At 39.7% G+C, this 15749-nt stretch overlaps 1 protein-coding gene across 8 annotated transcripts in view; it reads right to left on the bottom strand.

Moving 5' to 3' along the window:
* The window catches only part of HECTD4 (HECT domain E3 ubiquitin protein ligase 4), a 226734-nt gene that overhangs the window by 112788 nt on the left and 98197 nt on the right, over positions 1-15749 (bottom strand). For all 8 annotated transcript variants that reach the window (XR_009209060.1, XM_032168628.2, XM_058425552.1 and 5 more), the window contains exons 8-11: positions 10532-10724; positions 6679-6837; positions 1936-2049; positions 750-890 (exon numbers count right to left, since the gene is read on the bottom strand). Coding sequence is in view for 7 of the 8 variants with exons in the window: in XM_032168628.2 (XP_032024519.1) it covers positions 750-890; positions 1936-2049; positions 6679-6837; positions 10532-10724 (607 nt within the window). In the remaining variant the exon portion in view is untranslated. The remainder of the gene's footprint in view (positions 1-749; positions 891-1935; positions 2050-6678; positions 6838-10531; positions 10725-15749) is intronic.

The raw sequence follows: 15749 nt of genomic DNA, 5'->3' as shown, positions 1-15749 counted from the left end.
CCACCCTGAGAGAATTACCGTGCTGACCAAGCTTGAGGTGGTCAGCATAGTAATTCTCTCACAGCAGACTGAGGTGGAGGATAGGAGCAGTTCTAGCTAAGAACACCATGGACTTCCACTGTTCTTACCCAAAGTTCAAGGTTTTTTAAAATGATTAACAACTCTCAATTTAGTATATGCTTTGTTAATTTCCAGGGCCTGGAAATAGTTGTTTTTGATAATTGCCTGTTTTAGTGTTGCTTTATGGGTAGGGGACTTGCTGAGTGATTAATTCCTCCATATTAACATAGTTGACTTTAAAGCCAAAAGATTTTAATATTAACTTAATATTAAGAATGTTCATATTAATATTGAAAAATACAAAGGTCCTTCACCGGTAATTCTAAGTTTGTATATAATGAAGTCATTATCAATGCAAAACATTACAACAGCATATAATCCCATGCCAAATACAAACAATCAGTTTTTGCAACAAAGTTCCAACAATTTCAGGAAGGACATAACAACTTTCCTTTAAAAAAAGTCTGTGGACCACCTCAAAAGCTCTATTTATTTACATACTTATTTACTTAATCATAAATCATCTTTCATGGTTACAGATAACAAAGGACTTTAGGTTTCAGAAGTTCAAAGAGGGAAAACTGGTGACACATTCTGGGGTTGGGCTATGTTTTCACCTACTAATGCTGTGGTATTCTCTCATATTTCAGAGGAAAATTTTTTCCTGCAAGACCCTGAGTGCACCTCACCTTTTGGCTCAGTGATAATGTGACTGACTCCAAGTCTCTGGCAGACATAATGGAAAGCTTGATTCCCAGGGTTACACCACTGATCGATATAGTCATTTGAGCATGTCCATAGCATGTTGTTCACTGTGTCATAACACGCTCCTGCAAAAAGAGCATACTGTATTCAGTCACCATGCCACCAGCTACCTGTATACATATTTCTCATAAGCACTGCTACAAAGTGGAAGGGCAAGGATGCTCTCTAATGTTGACAACCCACATCCCTAGTCCCACAGATTTACTTGGCAAGGCACTAGGTTGGGAATTGGCAAGAAGCCAGCATTTAATTTTTAATTTTGCTTAACTCCTGTGTGAGAAGGAGTAAGTCTCACAAAATAGATGGCTCTTAGTAACTGATTTATGTGACCTACTTCCAAAAAGGATTTAAGTGGCTTACATTAAAAACTCAGGTATAATAGGACCAATTAACATTAATACACAATAAAAAGCCCTAATAACTGAGCCCAAAACTTAGAAATAAGTTTCCTACCATCCAGGGCAAAGAGAAAATCCAGTATATTACTTAATGTACATTTTCTAAGAATAACAGGTATACCAAATCCTCACAGGAAATAAACTTTTTATGGCATAAACCTTGAGAATTTCTTATAGGCATCATCACACAACCTAATCAACAGTATCTTCAATTGCAGTTTATTCAGAGGAATTTTACATATGGCAATTTCTTATACTCATTCCCACAATTAAAATTTAATATAAAAAAATTCTTTCTGGCTGGGCACAATGGCTCATGCCTGTAATCCCAGCACTTTGGGAGGCCAAGGCCGGAGGATTGCTTGAGCCCAGGAGTTTGAGACCAGCCTAGGTGACATAGTGAGACCTTGGCTCTACAAAAAATAAACAAAATTAGCTCGGCATGGTGGTGTGCTCCTGTAGTCCCAGTTACTCAGGAGGCTGAGATGGGGGCACTGCTTGAGCCCAGGAGGTGGAGACTGCAGTGAGCCAAGATCGTACCACTTCACTCCAGCCTAGGTGACAGAAGAGACCCTGTCTCAAAACAAAACAAAACAAAAAACGTCTTTCTTTTCAATGAAACCAGAATGCCACAGGGAACTGGCAAGATAGTTCAAGAGAAATTTGCTAAAACTTGAAATTTTCCAAAGAAATGTGCAAGTTTATTTCTTACCCAATCCTGGTACGAGAGCACCACGCCCCAGTGAGCTTCCAGCAGCATCTATGAGATCTGCACGACTTGTAAACTGACCATCCGAAATATTATACACCAAGCTGGAGGCTAGGACTTTGGAAACAAACATTAAGCTGTTTAATGAGCCTGAAGATTATTTTAAAAAAATTTTAGGCTTTTAACAAGACTTTTATAAAAATCACACCCTTTTCTTGTTGTTGCATATTGGTGGTAATTGGTGGTAAAGAGATGGAGAATACATGCATAAGACCACAGAAAGAAAACTCACCACCAGAAATTTTCCTAAATTTAATACTGAACCATAGTTTTCAAAGTGTTTTTAAAATGGCAACTTTTGCATGATGGTTCTTTCTGATATACATTATCAAAAGGGTAACTGAAGAGGGATTATGATCACTAACATCACAAGATGAAAATGTTTACAAGAAACACTTTGCAGTTAGTCAGTGTTCAATAAAGCTTGGTGTATACTCAAACACAGCTCAGTTGCAATCTTTCCTAATACTGGCTCTAAAACTTGGACACACCCTGGCTTTTTCCCTTAACACAGGATAGTGCAGGGTTAAAGAGCATGGACTTTGGGCTTCAGAGTTTGAATTCCAGCTCTAACACTTTTGGGTGGCCCTGGGAAAGTCATTGAACATCTCAGTTTCCTCATTTCTAGAGAGGAAATAATAAAAGTACCTACCTTATACAGTTATTTTAAAGAGTAAATGAGTTAAAATATGTCAAGGATCCACACCAGCATATATATATATATAAATTGCTATCATTGATTTTATTTTCTTCCCCATTTTCAAACAAAACTTTAGCAGTGTGTCTCTTGAGTTTGCTTCTTTTTCATATTCTCATCACCCTAGTAGCCCAGATCCGCATCATGCCTAACTTCAGTTGTAACATAAATGATACTCTTTTTTCTATTTTCTACTGTTCCATTAAACAAAATGGGACAGTGGAAAATAGACCTCCAAATCTCTTTTTTCATGGTACTTACCATACATATGCTTTCTCCCCACTTGGCCACTTATATGAATAATACCCATTCTTTATGGCTTAAACTCAAAACCTCATGAAGTCTCTCCTTTCTACCCCATTCCACAATGAGCCTTTCTTTCTCAGATTCTGCAGCTCACAAATCTGCTCCATATGGATCCTTCCAGCAGGGATGCAGCATTGTCTATCATTTTCTCATTGTCTCACACATCTACGTCATCTCTCCTAACTAGACTAAGAGCTGTTAAAGGCAAGCACCAATTCTTCCACTTTCTGAGCAGCCCCCACAGTGGCCAAAGAGAAACAGGGCACAGAAGGAATTTAAGCATTTGCTGATTTATTGCGCTAAAGTAGAATCACTGTGTAAGCTATATCCTCATGAAAGAATGGTACCCACTTTAATTAAATGGGGTCAATTAAGACTCCATTTAATTAATTAATCATGAAGATCCACTTTAATTAAATGGGGTCAATTTCAATTGAGCAAAAAAGCCATGCCAAGGAGACTAAACACAATTTAATAAGACTAATGGTCATAATATGTGGTAATAGTAGGAAAAAAGAGGCGAAAAAAAAGACTGATGGTCAATAACATAAAAACCAAATTTTTATTTTTGTTTTACTTATTTATTTATTTATTTATTTATTTAGAGACAGAATCTCGCTCTGTCGCCAGGGTGGAGTGCAGTGGTGCGATCTAGGCTCACTGAAACCTCCGCCTCTTGGGTTCAAGCAATTCTCCTGCCTCAGCCTCCTGTGTAGCTGGGACTACAGGCACACGCCACCACGCCCAGCTAATTTTTGTATTTCAGTAGAGATGGGGTTTCACCACGTTGGCCACGATGGTTTTGATCTCTTGACCTCATGATCTGCCCGCCACAGCTCCCATGTGCTGGGATTACAGGCGTGAGCCACTGCGCCTGGCCAAAAAACCCAATCTTTAAATGGACAAAAGACTTTGGAGGAATAGATATTCCTCCAAAGAAGGTATACAAATGGCCAATAAGCACATGAAAAGATGCTAAGCATCATTAGTCATTAAGGAAATGCACAAAATCACAATGAGGTACAACTTCATATCCACAAAGATGGCTATAATCAGAAAAATGGAAAATAACAAATGTTGGTGAGGATGTAGAGAAAATAGAACCATTATATTTTGGAGATGAGAACGTAAAATGGTATGGCCACTTTGGGAAACAGTTTAGCAGTCCCTCCAAGGGTAAACATACAGTTACTATATGATCCAGCAATTCCACTCCTATATATGTGCCCAAGAGTATGAAAAACATCCACACAAAACTTACATACTAATGTTCATAACAGCATTATTCAAAATGGCCAAAAAGTAGAAACAACTCAAATGTCCATCAACTTATGAATGGATAAACAAAATGGGATATTATCTACACAATGAAATATAATTCAACCATAAAAAGTAATGAAGTATTGATTCATGCTGTAATATGGATGAACCTGGAAAACATTATGTTAAGTTTAAAAAGCAGTCACAGACTCACTCCATCCTGCCACCCTGTGAAGATGCCTGCTTCTCCTTTGCCTTCCGCCATGATTGTAAGTTTCCTAAGGCCTCTCCAACATGCGTAACTGATGGATAAAACAACTTGGAACCAATGAAAAAGAGCTGGGTCTGGTGTCAAGAGACTTGGACCACATCACTTCACCTGTCTGAGCCTCAGTAACCACACAGTGATCCCATGGCTAAAGACTGAGAAAGATCTAGGATCATTGGTGTCCAATAATAAATGCACATTTGCAAGCACTAAGGAGAAAACCTCATTCCATGTACTTTCTTCCTGGAGACCAAGCCCACTACAGCAAGGAGTATCTTCAAGCAAGGGTGGAACTGTGCATGAGTAGAGAACACTCTCCATCTCTTTTCACATCACACAGCTCTCTAGTTGATACAATCTTCAACTATATTTACATTGAGGGAAAAATGATTCTATATTTATATAGAACTCTCCATAATGTGTCAAGTGTCCTCACACTATCCTATGTGGTAGGTATAATCATCTGCATATTTTTTTTTAATGGGAAAGTTGAGGCTTTGAATGATTAATTTTCCCAAGATAATAGTTACTAAAAGAAATAAGATTTTTACATGTCTGTCTGCATCTACTTTTATAGCTCCTTCTGATTTTATTGGTAGCTCAGCCACCATAATATGCACAGAATGAGACAAAACAATAAGTGGTATTTTGCTACTACTGAGTAAAACCAAAAATTAAAAATCAAGCAAATAAACAAATGAAAAAGCAGTCATAAAAGGCCATATGTTGTATAATTCCATTTACATGAAAAGTAGAGTACAGGTAACACCACAGAGACAGAAAGTATATTGGTAGATGCCAGGGGTCAGGGAATAGGAGAGCAACTGTTGATGAGTATGAGGTTTCTTTTTGGGGTGATGGATAGATAGTGGTAACGACTGCACAACTCTGTGAACATATTAAAAACCACTGAATTGTATATTTTAAAGGGGTGAAATTTACGGTGTGTGAGTTATATTTCAATAAAGCCACCGCCCCCAGCCTGAGGAACATTTAATTCTATACTTTATCCCATTTAACTATGTGTGCACTCTGAAACCAAAATTACACTGCTTTAATTACTATAGTGTGCCTCCTTATAAAAATATATGTATACTTTAAAATATTAGTACATTTTTACACATTTGCTTTTCTATGTCTTATGCTTAGTATTTTGTATATGTATCCTAAAATGGAGGTGTTTTACATATGTATTTTAATAGCTTTGAAATTCTATTGGCAGGGCATGGTGGCTCATGCCTGTAATCCCAGCACTTTGGGAGGCCAAGGTGGGTGGATCACCTGAGGCCAGGAATTCGAGACCAGCCTGGCCAACATGGCGAAACGCCATCTTTACTAAAAATAAAAAAATTAGCCGGGCATGGTGGCATGTGCCTGTAATCTCAGCTACTAGGGAGGCTGAGGCAGGAGAATCACTTCAACCCGGGAGGCAGAAGTTGCAGTGGGCTGAGATCATGCCACTGCACTCCAGCCTGGGCAACAGAGCAAGCCTCCATCTAAAAAAAAAGAAATTCTATCATAGTGAGTAGAGCTCTTGCTGTATCATCAGTGAATAACGTGACAAAATATTATTTTATTTCCTAAAACTTTGTTGAACTGATTATTATTTCTTTTTTTTTTTTTTTTTTTTTGAGACGGAGTCGTGCTCTGTCACCCAGGCTGGAGTGCAGTGGCGCGATCTCGGCTCACTGCAAGCTCCGCCTCCCGGGTTCACGCCATTCTCCTGCCTCAGGCTCCCGAGTAGCTGGGACTACAGGCACCCACCACCACGCTCGGCTAATTTTTTGTATTTTTAGTAGAGACGGGGTTTCACTGTGTTAGCCAGGATGGTCTCGATCTCCTGACCTCGTGATCCGCCCGCCTCAGCCTCCCAAAGTGCTGGGATTACAGGCGTGAGCCACCACGCCCGGCCACTGATTATTATTTCTATTAATTTTATAGGACAATAGTTTTCAAAACTATACCAATATGTCATTCACAAAAAATTATATTGTTAAATCTTCCTAGCCTATATTGATAATTGGTATTTTTTGTTATCAGAGAGCTATTGCAAACAACTATTTAACAAAGTAAGTTTTAAATAATTAATAGGAAAGCCTTAAATTTCAGAGTTTGAGATAAATCGAGGAAAGTGCCACAAGTAAAATTCACTTACTTTTTAAAGATGACAAACCACTTGTTCCACCAAAAAGAGATCGGGTGGCAGAGCTGCCTGATCCCCCTGGAGGAGGCACCAGCATCACCAAGTAGGTGCCACAGGTATATATGGGTGTCTTCCGCAGCATTTTTAGAGGCAGCCCACAGCTAGTATTTGCTGGAGAAAGGAATGAAAATGCTAAGTCAAAATATTTGACACAAAAATTAATTTGATTACCAACACAGATTAGGATATAATGAGGGAGACCCAAGCTCAAACTAAGATTTGGAAAATGGATTTCCAGATTAGGAAAACAGAGTAAGAAGTAATCGCTAAGGAAAAAAATAATTATCTTCTGGCTCCACAGCATGACCCTGAGCCTCCTATTTATATGGTCTGAACATTTCTTGACGGTGTTCCCAATCCTCAATATGCCACATGCCTCTACAAATTATTCCAAAAAAATAAATCCTCACATGGACTAAATCTCAAAATAAGAGAAGAATCCTACTATGTGTTTCCCCTAGAAAACTGATATAGGTTGAGTACATTTATCTGAAATGCCTGGGACCAGAAGTGTTTTGGATTTCAGATTTTTTCAGAATTTGAAATATCTGCATTGTACTTAAGAGTTGAGCATTCCTAATTGAAAAATCCAAAATCCGAAATATTCCAACGAACATTTCCTTTGTTTTTATTTATTTTTACTCATTACATCTGAGATTAGTGAGAACATTTCCTTTGAGCATCATGTAGGCACTCAAAAAGTTTCAGATTTGGGAGCATTTTAGATTTTTAGATTTGGGATGAACAACCTATATTCCAATCAAGATCTTGTTTTTTTTTTTTCCATTTTATATAGAACAAATTCTTGACAGGCTTGTGATATTAAACTCATAACAAACAGCTTTCAACATGAAATCGGCCAAAATTTCAACCTAATGAAAGCTTTCACAATATCTCTCACAAAACAATTTTATATAGCTGTGTAATTTATTATAACCCCTTATATACATTTTTCTTTTTTTTAAGGGTCAATGACATAAACTGTCATTAGGAAAACAATTATTGTTTCTAATCAAGAGGTGTAAAATGTACTTTAATCTCCCTTACTGGCATATCTAAAACGTGGAGTGAATTTATGGATTTTCTATATACAAGCCTAGCGAGGATTGATTATGTCAACAGAGAATCAATCGGAGTGCTTTACTTAGCTGTCAGGCTATAAAATATAACTTATTATCTACAGCCTGGATAGATGAAAATCATTTTTAGATGGTTTAGATTAGAAGAGTGAGTAAAGTGAAACCTAATCTATCTGATATTTGTTTTGAATGCTTGTGCTTCTAAAAAGCTTTATTTTTTTTAAGCTGCAATCCCCTACCAAGTATATTCTTCATTAAGGACATAAATTCAAGAAGATAAATTTCCACTGGTAAGAAACCTAAAGACAGCAATAATTGGAAAATTAGCAACTTTGTGAGTATTAACATTTTCACCAAGATGTTTTCAATAGACATACGCTTATTAACATGGCAATAGGTATTAGTTTTTAATGGAATAAAAACTTTTTTTTTTTTTTTTTTTTTGAGACTGAGTCTCACTGTTGTCTGCCTGGGCTGCAGTACAATGGCGCCATCTCGGCTCACTGCAACCTCCGCTTCCTGTGTTCCAGCAATTCTTCTGACTCAGCCCCTCCCGAGTAGCTGAGACTACAGGCGCCCGCCATCATGCCTGGCTAATTTTTGTATTTTTAGTAGAGATGGGGTTTCACCATGTTGGCCAGGCTGGTTTTGAACTCCTGACCTCAAGTGATCCACCCACCTCAGCCTCCCAAAATGCTGGGATTATAGGCGTAAGCCACTGCCCCTGGCCCAAAACTTATAAGACACCTTGAATGTTCGCTTACTTTTGAAAAGTTTCTTAGTTTATAACTGGTGAATTTTTAATGTAGCAACATCACGTTAAAGAATCTACATAAAAGTACGATGATTGCTTGAGCCCAGGAGTTTGAGACCAGCCTGGGCAACACAGCAAGACCTCATCTCTTAAACAAACAAACAAAAAAGTACAATGAGACCACATGTTTAGAATACAGATACCAGTTTCTACCAAATTCTAGTATATGTGCTGCCAAAGCGTGCACATTTCTACCAAATTCTAAATATATCCTTGCCTTCTGAGGTCTTTTTTTTGATACTATACATATTTTCAACAAGCATTCTTTTAGTATTTCCATTGTTTAGGGTAAGATTTCACTTTCTCCCAAGGGACAAACCCAAATCAGGCCTTCAGCTTGTCATGAAAATGTTTATTTAGGTAACAACAAAAACAAAAACAAAAAAAACTGTCCTCTAGAAAATATCTTCTACAGTTGGAATTATCCACTTACCCAAATCATAAAAACTATTAACAATTTTGCCACTTATCTTTGATACAAAAGAAGCCTGTGAAAATAAAACACTGTCCTTAAATTATAATATGGACTAATAAGTATTTAATTTGGTAGTCTCATAATAAATTAACTATAAATATTTTCTCTTCCTAGCATTTCTAACTATAAAAATAAAGCATAAAATTACACTGAATTCATTAAATGCATATTAATTCAGATGCAGTTTTCTACATATGGCATCTTTTTCTAGCTTTATCTTTTACTACAGTTCATAGTTTGTTATAAATCCAACTATTTGGTATGTAATCTGTAAACTCTATGGAATAATGGTTCTTAATGTTTTTGGGGGTTATAGATGACTCTGAAAATCTGATGAAAGTTATGACGGATACATATAAAATGATATCTAAAACTTTGAGGGAATATGTTTAATAACATACTCCCTTAAAGGTGATCCTGGTTAAGAACTCCTACTTTAAAAGTGCAGAACAGCCAGGCGCGGTGGCTCACGCCTGTAATCCCAGCACTTTGGGAGGCCGAGGTGGATGGATCACGAGGTCAGGAGATCGAGACCATCCTGGCTAACACGGTGAAACCCTGTCTCTACTAAAAATACAAAAAATTAGCCAGGCGTGTTAGCGGGTGCCTGTAGTCCCAGCTACTCGGGAGGCTGAGGCAGGAGAATGGCGTGAACCTGGGAGGCGGAGCTTGCAGTGAGCTGAGATCGCGCCACTGCACTCCAGCCTGGGCGACAGAGCAAGACTCCATCTCAAAAACAAAACAAAACAAAACAAAAAAACGTGCAGAACAGTGTATATAGTATACTACCTTTTATTAAGGCAGAAATTATGAACATACAAATTTTTCTTTAATTATATTTGCATAAATAAACACTGGAAGGATAAATGAAAACTGATAAATACAGTTACCTGTGGTGGGGTAGGGTGGGGTCAGAATATAAAATTTACCAACATGGTGAGAGTAAGACTTCTCCGCAAATACCTTTTTACATTGTTTTGACTTTCAAATTCTGTACGTGTATTATCTATTTTAAAACATTAATTGAAAAACTAAATGATAAATTCTAAAAAACAAAATATCTACTGTAGAAGGCTTTTCTGTTATTTGCTTGGTCAAGAGTGTATTTAGGGAAGATGATGCTAAGTATCAGGTTTTCACATTCACAAAGCATACGTGAAATATGAAATCAACTAATTTATATGAATGGTGATGATGATAAGGTGTTTACAGTTTAACATGGGGCTGTTTTGCATTCTTACAGGTTCATATGAATTTATGTCCATAGCCTACAACATGTATTGGCTTGGAATAAAAAGCTGGACAATGACCGGAAGACCAAATAAAGTCAACTACGCAAAGGAAAGGGTTTTGTACAGCACGGATGAAGTGCTCAATAAGACGTAGCTGAACGGAGCTATACAAGGAAACAGATCTGGGAAGCACAGAGTTACATACCTGCTTGATCCTCTTTCAGTGTGTTGGAGATGGTGGAACCAGTCAGGGCAGCAAGCGTTGCTGACGGGGAGGCTCTATACCGAGAAAGTCTACTTAGAAGCATCTCATTAATGCTTTTTGCAGATTCGCCCTCTTTTCTCATTAGAATTGTACGTTCCTGAAGCGGGTTGGCTACAAATACACCATTTTCAACCTAATATAGAAAAAAAGGAGGTCCTAAAATGATATCTGTTTCCATTTAGTTAGCAAATTCCTACTTGAGGATATTATTGTGAGTAAATAAAAAATATTTCAAAAACTGCACCTGAGTAGATGTATACCTTAAAACTTAAATGTGCTATAGAAACTACTACAAACAAAAGAGACTATGCTAAGTTTGAGATCTTTCACTTTTCATAATAGCTATAATGTTTAATAGGTCTATGAAAAGTTGTTGATTAAAATTCCTTACACTGGATTCCACAGACAGCGCTTACTAATTACATGCCTCTGACAGGTTGAAGTCAAATGAGAGGAAAACAAATCAATCAGTCTTTGATTTACTGTTAAGGACAACTACGAGGATAATGTCTTCTCGAAATATCTTCAGTGGCTAAAATCCAAACTCTCTATTAACAGCAGTTAACATTAGCACCAGCTGCTCAAGCCCTGGCAGAGCAAGCCTGGACAAAGCCAGACTTTGCTAAAAATACACGTCAGCTTCAACTGGATCTTTGCTGGTTCTTTGCAGTTCTTTCATTCATCACTTGGTTATTCCCCAGAAAAATCTTTGGAGTGGTGACTCCAAAATTCCTTCACCAATTTTGAGCTTGACTTTCAGCAGACCACCTGGTTTTCTTCTTTCTTCTTTTTTTTTTTTTTCTTTTTCCACCTGGCTTTCTGTATTGCTAAAAAGATCCAGACCACTTACTATAAGCTTCTCCTACTCATGTCTCTTCCAACTTAAGAATCTTGGGACCCAGCCTCATTTACTATTTCCTTTGTCTTAATTCAGAGGAAGAAGGATTTCACCTCATATTATTGAAGATGAACCCTTCCACTTCTGCCTCAAGTCCTGTGCTCCCCTCTGCCTCTTCATCATTAGTGTCTCCCTCTCTATTGACTTCCTTCTCTTTGTTTTCAAATATTCACAGGTCTTAAACAAAACCTTGGTGGCCCATTAAAATATCATCCCTTTGTCAAATCTCTCATGGCCCCTTTCCAGATCCGAGAACCAGGTCCCCACCAGCAAAGACAGGCAGGACTGGCCTGCAGCTATGGGGTGTGGAGATAAGAGGGAATGGGAGTGCAAAGTGGCAAATCTTCAGAAGCAAAGGGAAAGCAAAAGAGGAGTCCACAGGGAAAGGTTGGTAACACAGAAGGGGCAAGAGAAAGTGAGTAAACTCAGGAGCACAGCCAGGAAAGATTCCCAAAGGTGGGTGTACGTAGTGGGGAAGTCTTTTATGACATATTCACAAATGATAAAGAAAAAGATTTGTTACGGAGTCCAAAAATGCTGTTTCTATTTCCCCATCCCCTGCTTTTTAACCCTTTGCAGTTGGTAGTCTCTGAATTCAGCACCCTCTAATGAGTCGGCAATCTCAATGGTCCACCAGTGACCTAAAACCAAAACCACTGACCTTTTCCTTGACTTCCTTGCAGGTCGCGCCATCACTGCCATCCTTCTTGGGATTCTGATTCCTTAGTGTTGGTGGCAGAACACAAGCCTGGTTTGTTTCTTTTTGTTTCTTTCTTTTTTTTTTTTTTTTTGAGACAGGGTCTTGCTCTGTCACTCAGGCTAGAGTATAGTGGCATGATCACAGCTCACTGAACCCTCAATCTCCCCAGGCTTAGATGATCCTCCCACCCCAGCCTCTCGAGTAGCTGGGACCACAGGCATGCGCCACCACATCTGGCTAATTTTTGTATTAATATTTTTTGTAGAGACAGGGTTTTGCCATGTTGCCCAGGCTGGTCTTGAACTCCTGGGCTCAAGCAATCTGCCTGCCTCAGCCTCTCAAAGTGCTGGAATTACAGGCATGAGCCACCATGCCCAGCCTGGTTTGTTTCTTTTTAACGTGAACACTTTATCTCTGCGTAAAGTGCTCACTGTGCTGGTGAGTGAAGCCAGCACAGTCCCTGCCCTCCTTCCTGTCTGTCTCTTTGCTGGTCAACATCTTCATTTGCTTAAATGGGACCTTTCCCAAGATTAGACCTACCCCTGGTGTCCAAGACCTCCACCTGGAATGCTGTATCCCTAGACCTTCCAGAGACTGGCTCTTTCCTATCATTCAGGTCTCAGTTAAACGTTACCCACTCAAAGAGGTCTGCCCTGGTTGCCAATCTAAAAAAGAATCCTCCCCAGCACCCCAAGCCAGAGCACATCATGCTGTTTCATTATCTACACAGCACGTACTACTCTCTGAAATTATTTTACTCATGAAGTCATTTATTGTTTGCCCTTCTACCTTAACACGCCCCAATGAATGCCAACTCCCTGAGAAGAGGGATCCACCTGCCTTGTTTGCCATAACATACCCAGCACTCAGGAGGCATTCAGTGAATACTCAACTGCTTGCTGAATAAACAGATCAGGGCCCTCCCCCAAATCCAACTCTGCTTCTCTATGGCGACTACCACATTTCTATTTACAGACCCATCCTTGCTACTAAGATCTAGTTCCACTTTTCTAACTGCCCCTCAACCTCCCCACCGACATTTCTACTTGAACAGCCTCCTGTCACCTAAAATTCAACACATCCACCTCTTACTTCATTGTCTTACCCCAACTCTCCTACTAGATTAACTTTTAGCAAGCATAGCTCTATTTACGTCACACAATTCTAAACATACTCCTTCAAAAGCATCCAAGATAAAAATCAATCACTTTAAGCTTGGCCTTCAAAAGCATTACCCAATCTGGCCCTATGAGAAAATCAATAGATACCTTAAAAACAAACAAAACACTATATAATTGTATTTGAGTACTTTGAAAATACTGCAAAGAAAAACTGATAAAGCACCTGTGTGATACAAGTAGGGCTGAAGTTTGCTGCAAAATGGTAAATCTGCTGGAAATCCCTACTTCAGCAAAGGCGCTCTTCAGGGTAAGAAGCTGCTGATTTAGGAAGAGAGGAAGAGCTGGGAGGAGTGAGAAGCAGCCCAGGCTTCCTTCCTGGCAACCACTCTGGTCCAAGTCAACATCATCTCAAGAGAGATTATTAGACCAGCCTCCCAACCTGTCTTCCCACTTCCACAGGCACCCCAATGGTTTACTCTCTGCATAGCCAGTGATAATTTAAAAATGTAAATAAAGCCAGGCACAGTGGCTCACACCTGTAATCCCAGCACTTTGGGAGGCCAAGAAGGGAAGATCACTTGAGCCCAGGAGTTTGAGACCAGCCTGGGCAACATAGCTTGAGACCAACCTGTCTCAAACACACACACACACACACACACACACACACACACACACACACACACAACACACACACACACACACACACACACACACACACACACACACACACACACACAAAATTATCCAAGGGCAGTGGCACACGCCTGTAGTCCCCGCTACAAGGGAGACTGAGGCGGGAGGATTGAATGAGCCCAGGAAGGGAAGGCTGCAGTGAACCATGATTGCACCACTGCACTCCAGCCTGGGCAACAGAGGGAGATCCTGTCCCACCCCGCCCCACCAAAAAAAAAGGTAAAACCATGTCTTCCCTCATTTAAAACCCTGCAGTGGTTTTCCAACACACTTATGATAAAATCCAAATTATCGACAGGGCCTCACAAGGGCCAATGTCTGCTGACCTCCTCAGCACCATCTGCCTCAACTCAACCCTCTCTCACTACGATTTTTAGCCACACTCGCCTTCTGTCACACCTCCAAAATACCATGCATCCTCCTAATGCTGGGCCTTGGTACTTGCTGTTCCCTCTTGTGCTACCCATCCACTGCAGTTTGCCTGGAACTGCAGGTTTTAGCACTGAAAGTTCCATGTCATGAGCAATCCCTCAGTCTCAAGCAAACTGGGATAGTTGATCACCCTGTCTGTCAGGATGCATGGCTTCTTATCATTCAGGTCTCAGCTCAAATGTCTTTCCTTAGAAAGGCCTTTTGTGGTCTCGATCTCCTGACCTCGTGATCCGCCCGCCTCAGCCTCCCAAAGTGCTGGGATTACAAGCGTGAGCCACCGCGCCCTGGCATGAACCCGGGAGGCGGAGCTTGCAGTGAGCCGAGATCGCGCCACTGCACTTCCAGCCTGGGCGACACAGCAAGACTCCGTCTCAAGACAAAAAAAAAAAAAAAAAAGAAAGGCCTCATGTGCCCCGCAAGCTAAAGGAGCTCCCCATCTCCACCCCGTGCACTCCCTCTCACATTATCCTGTTTAATTTTCTCCCCAGCATTTATCACTAGATGAAATTATTTTGTTCTTGCTGTTTACTTCCGTATTGTCCCACTTCCCATACTCTAATATAAGCTCCACGAAAACAAAAGCTTATTTACTGGGCTACCCAGATACGGCAGTGTAGTATAGGCCCTCAATTAATACAGAATGAAGGAAGGGTAGCTTAGTCATCTGGATCATAACTAGAAGGAAATAATAAACCATTAGGGAGAAGAGGGGAAGACACTTAGTGTATCCATTACTACATTGACAATATCTTTATGAAGTAACATAAGGAGAGAAAAATAGCAATAAAATTGTCACTAACAAAATTTTAAAACTGCAGTTTATATAGAGCACATGGGGGCAGAAGACCTCTCAGAACAAAACAGAAGTGAGGATATTTTTTCAAAAGAGGCTTGAAAAGGTAAAAAAGAGTTATAGGCTGGGTGCAGTGACTCCCAGCTGGATTACGCCTGTAATCCTAGTAGGTAGAGGCAGAGGCAGGAGAACAGCTTGAGCCCAGGAGTTAGAGACCATAGTGAGACCCCATTCTCTAAAAAAAAGAAAAAAAGAGTTACAGAAGATTCTCAGGCAGGAATGTGTCCAGAGTAGAAGTAGCCAAATCAGGCAGAAAGATTACATGCCTCAGCTATTTTGTAGTCTTAAAGACCAGAATTGTGTTCTAGAGTTTCAGAAGGCCTGTTGCTCCATGTGGGTAGACTGTCACATTGGTGGCCCCTAATGAATGATGCATCCTTGTATTCATGCCCTTGTATAGTTCCCGTCCAAGTCTGGACTTAGTCATATGACTTTTTTTTTTTTTTCCACATTAGAAAGCA

Source organism: Hylobates moloch, unplaced genomic scaffold, assembly GCF_009828535.3.
Source record: "Hylobates moloch isolate HMO894 unplaced genomic scaffold, HMol_V3 SCAFFOLD_12, whole genome shotgun sequence".
Lineage (NCBI taxonomy): Eukaryota > Metazoa > Chordata > Mammalia > Primates > Hylobatidae > Hylobates > Hylobates moloch.
This window is presented reverse-complemented; position numbering and strand designations above follow the sequence as displayed.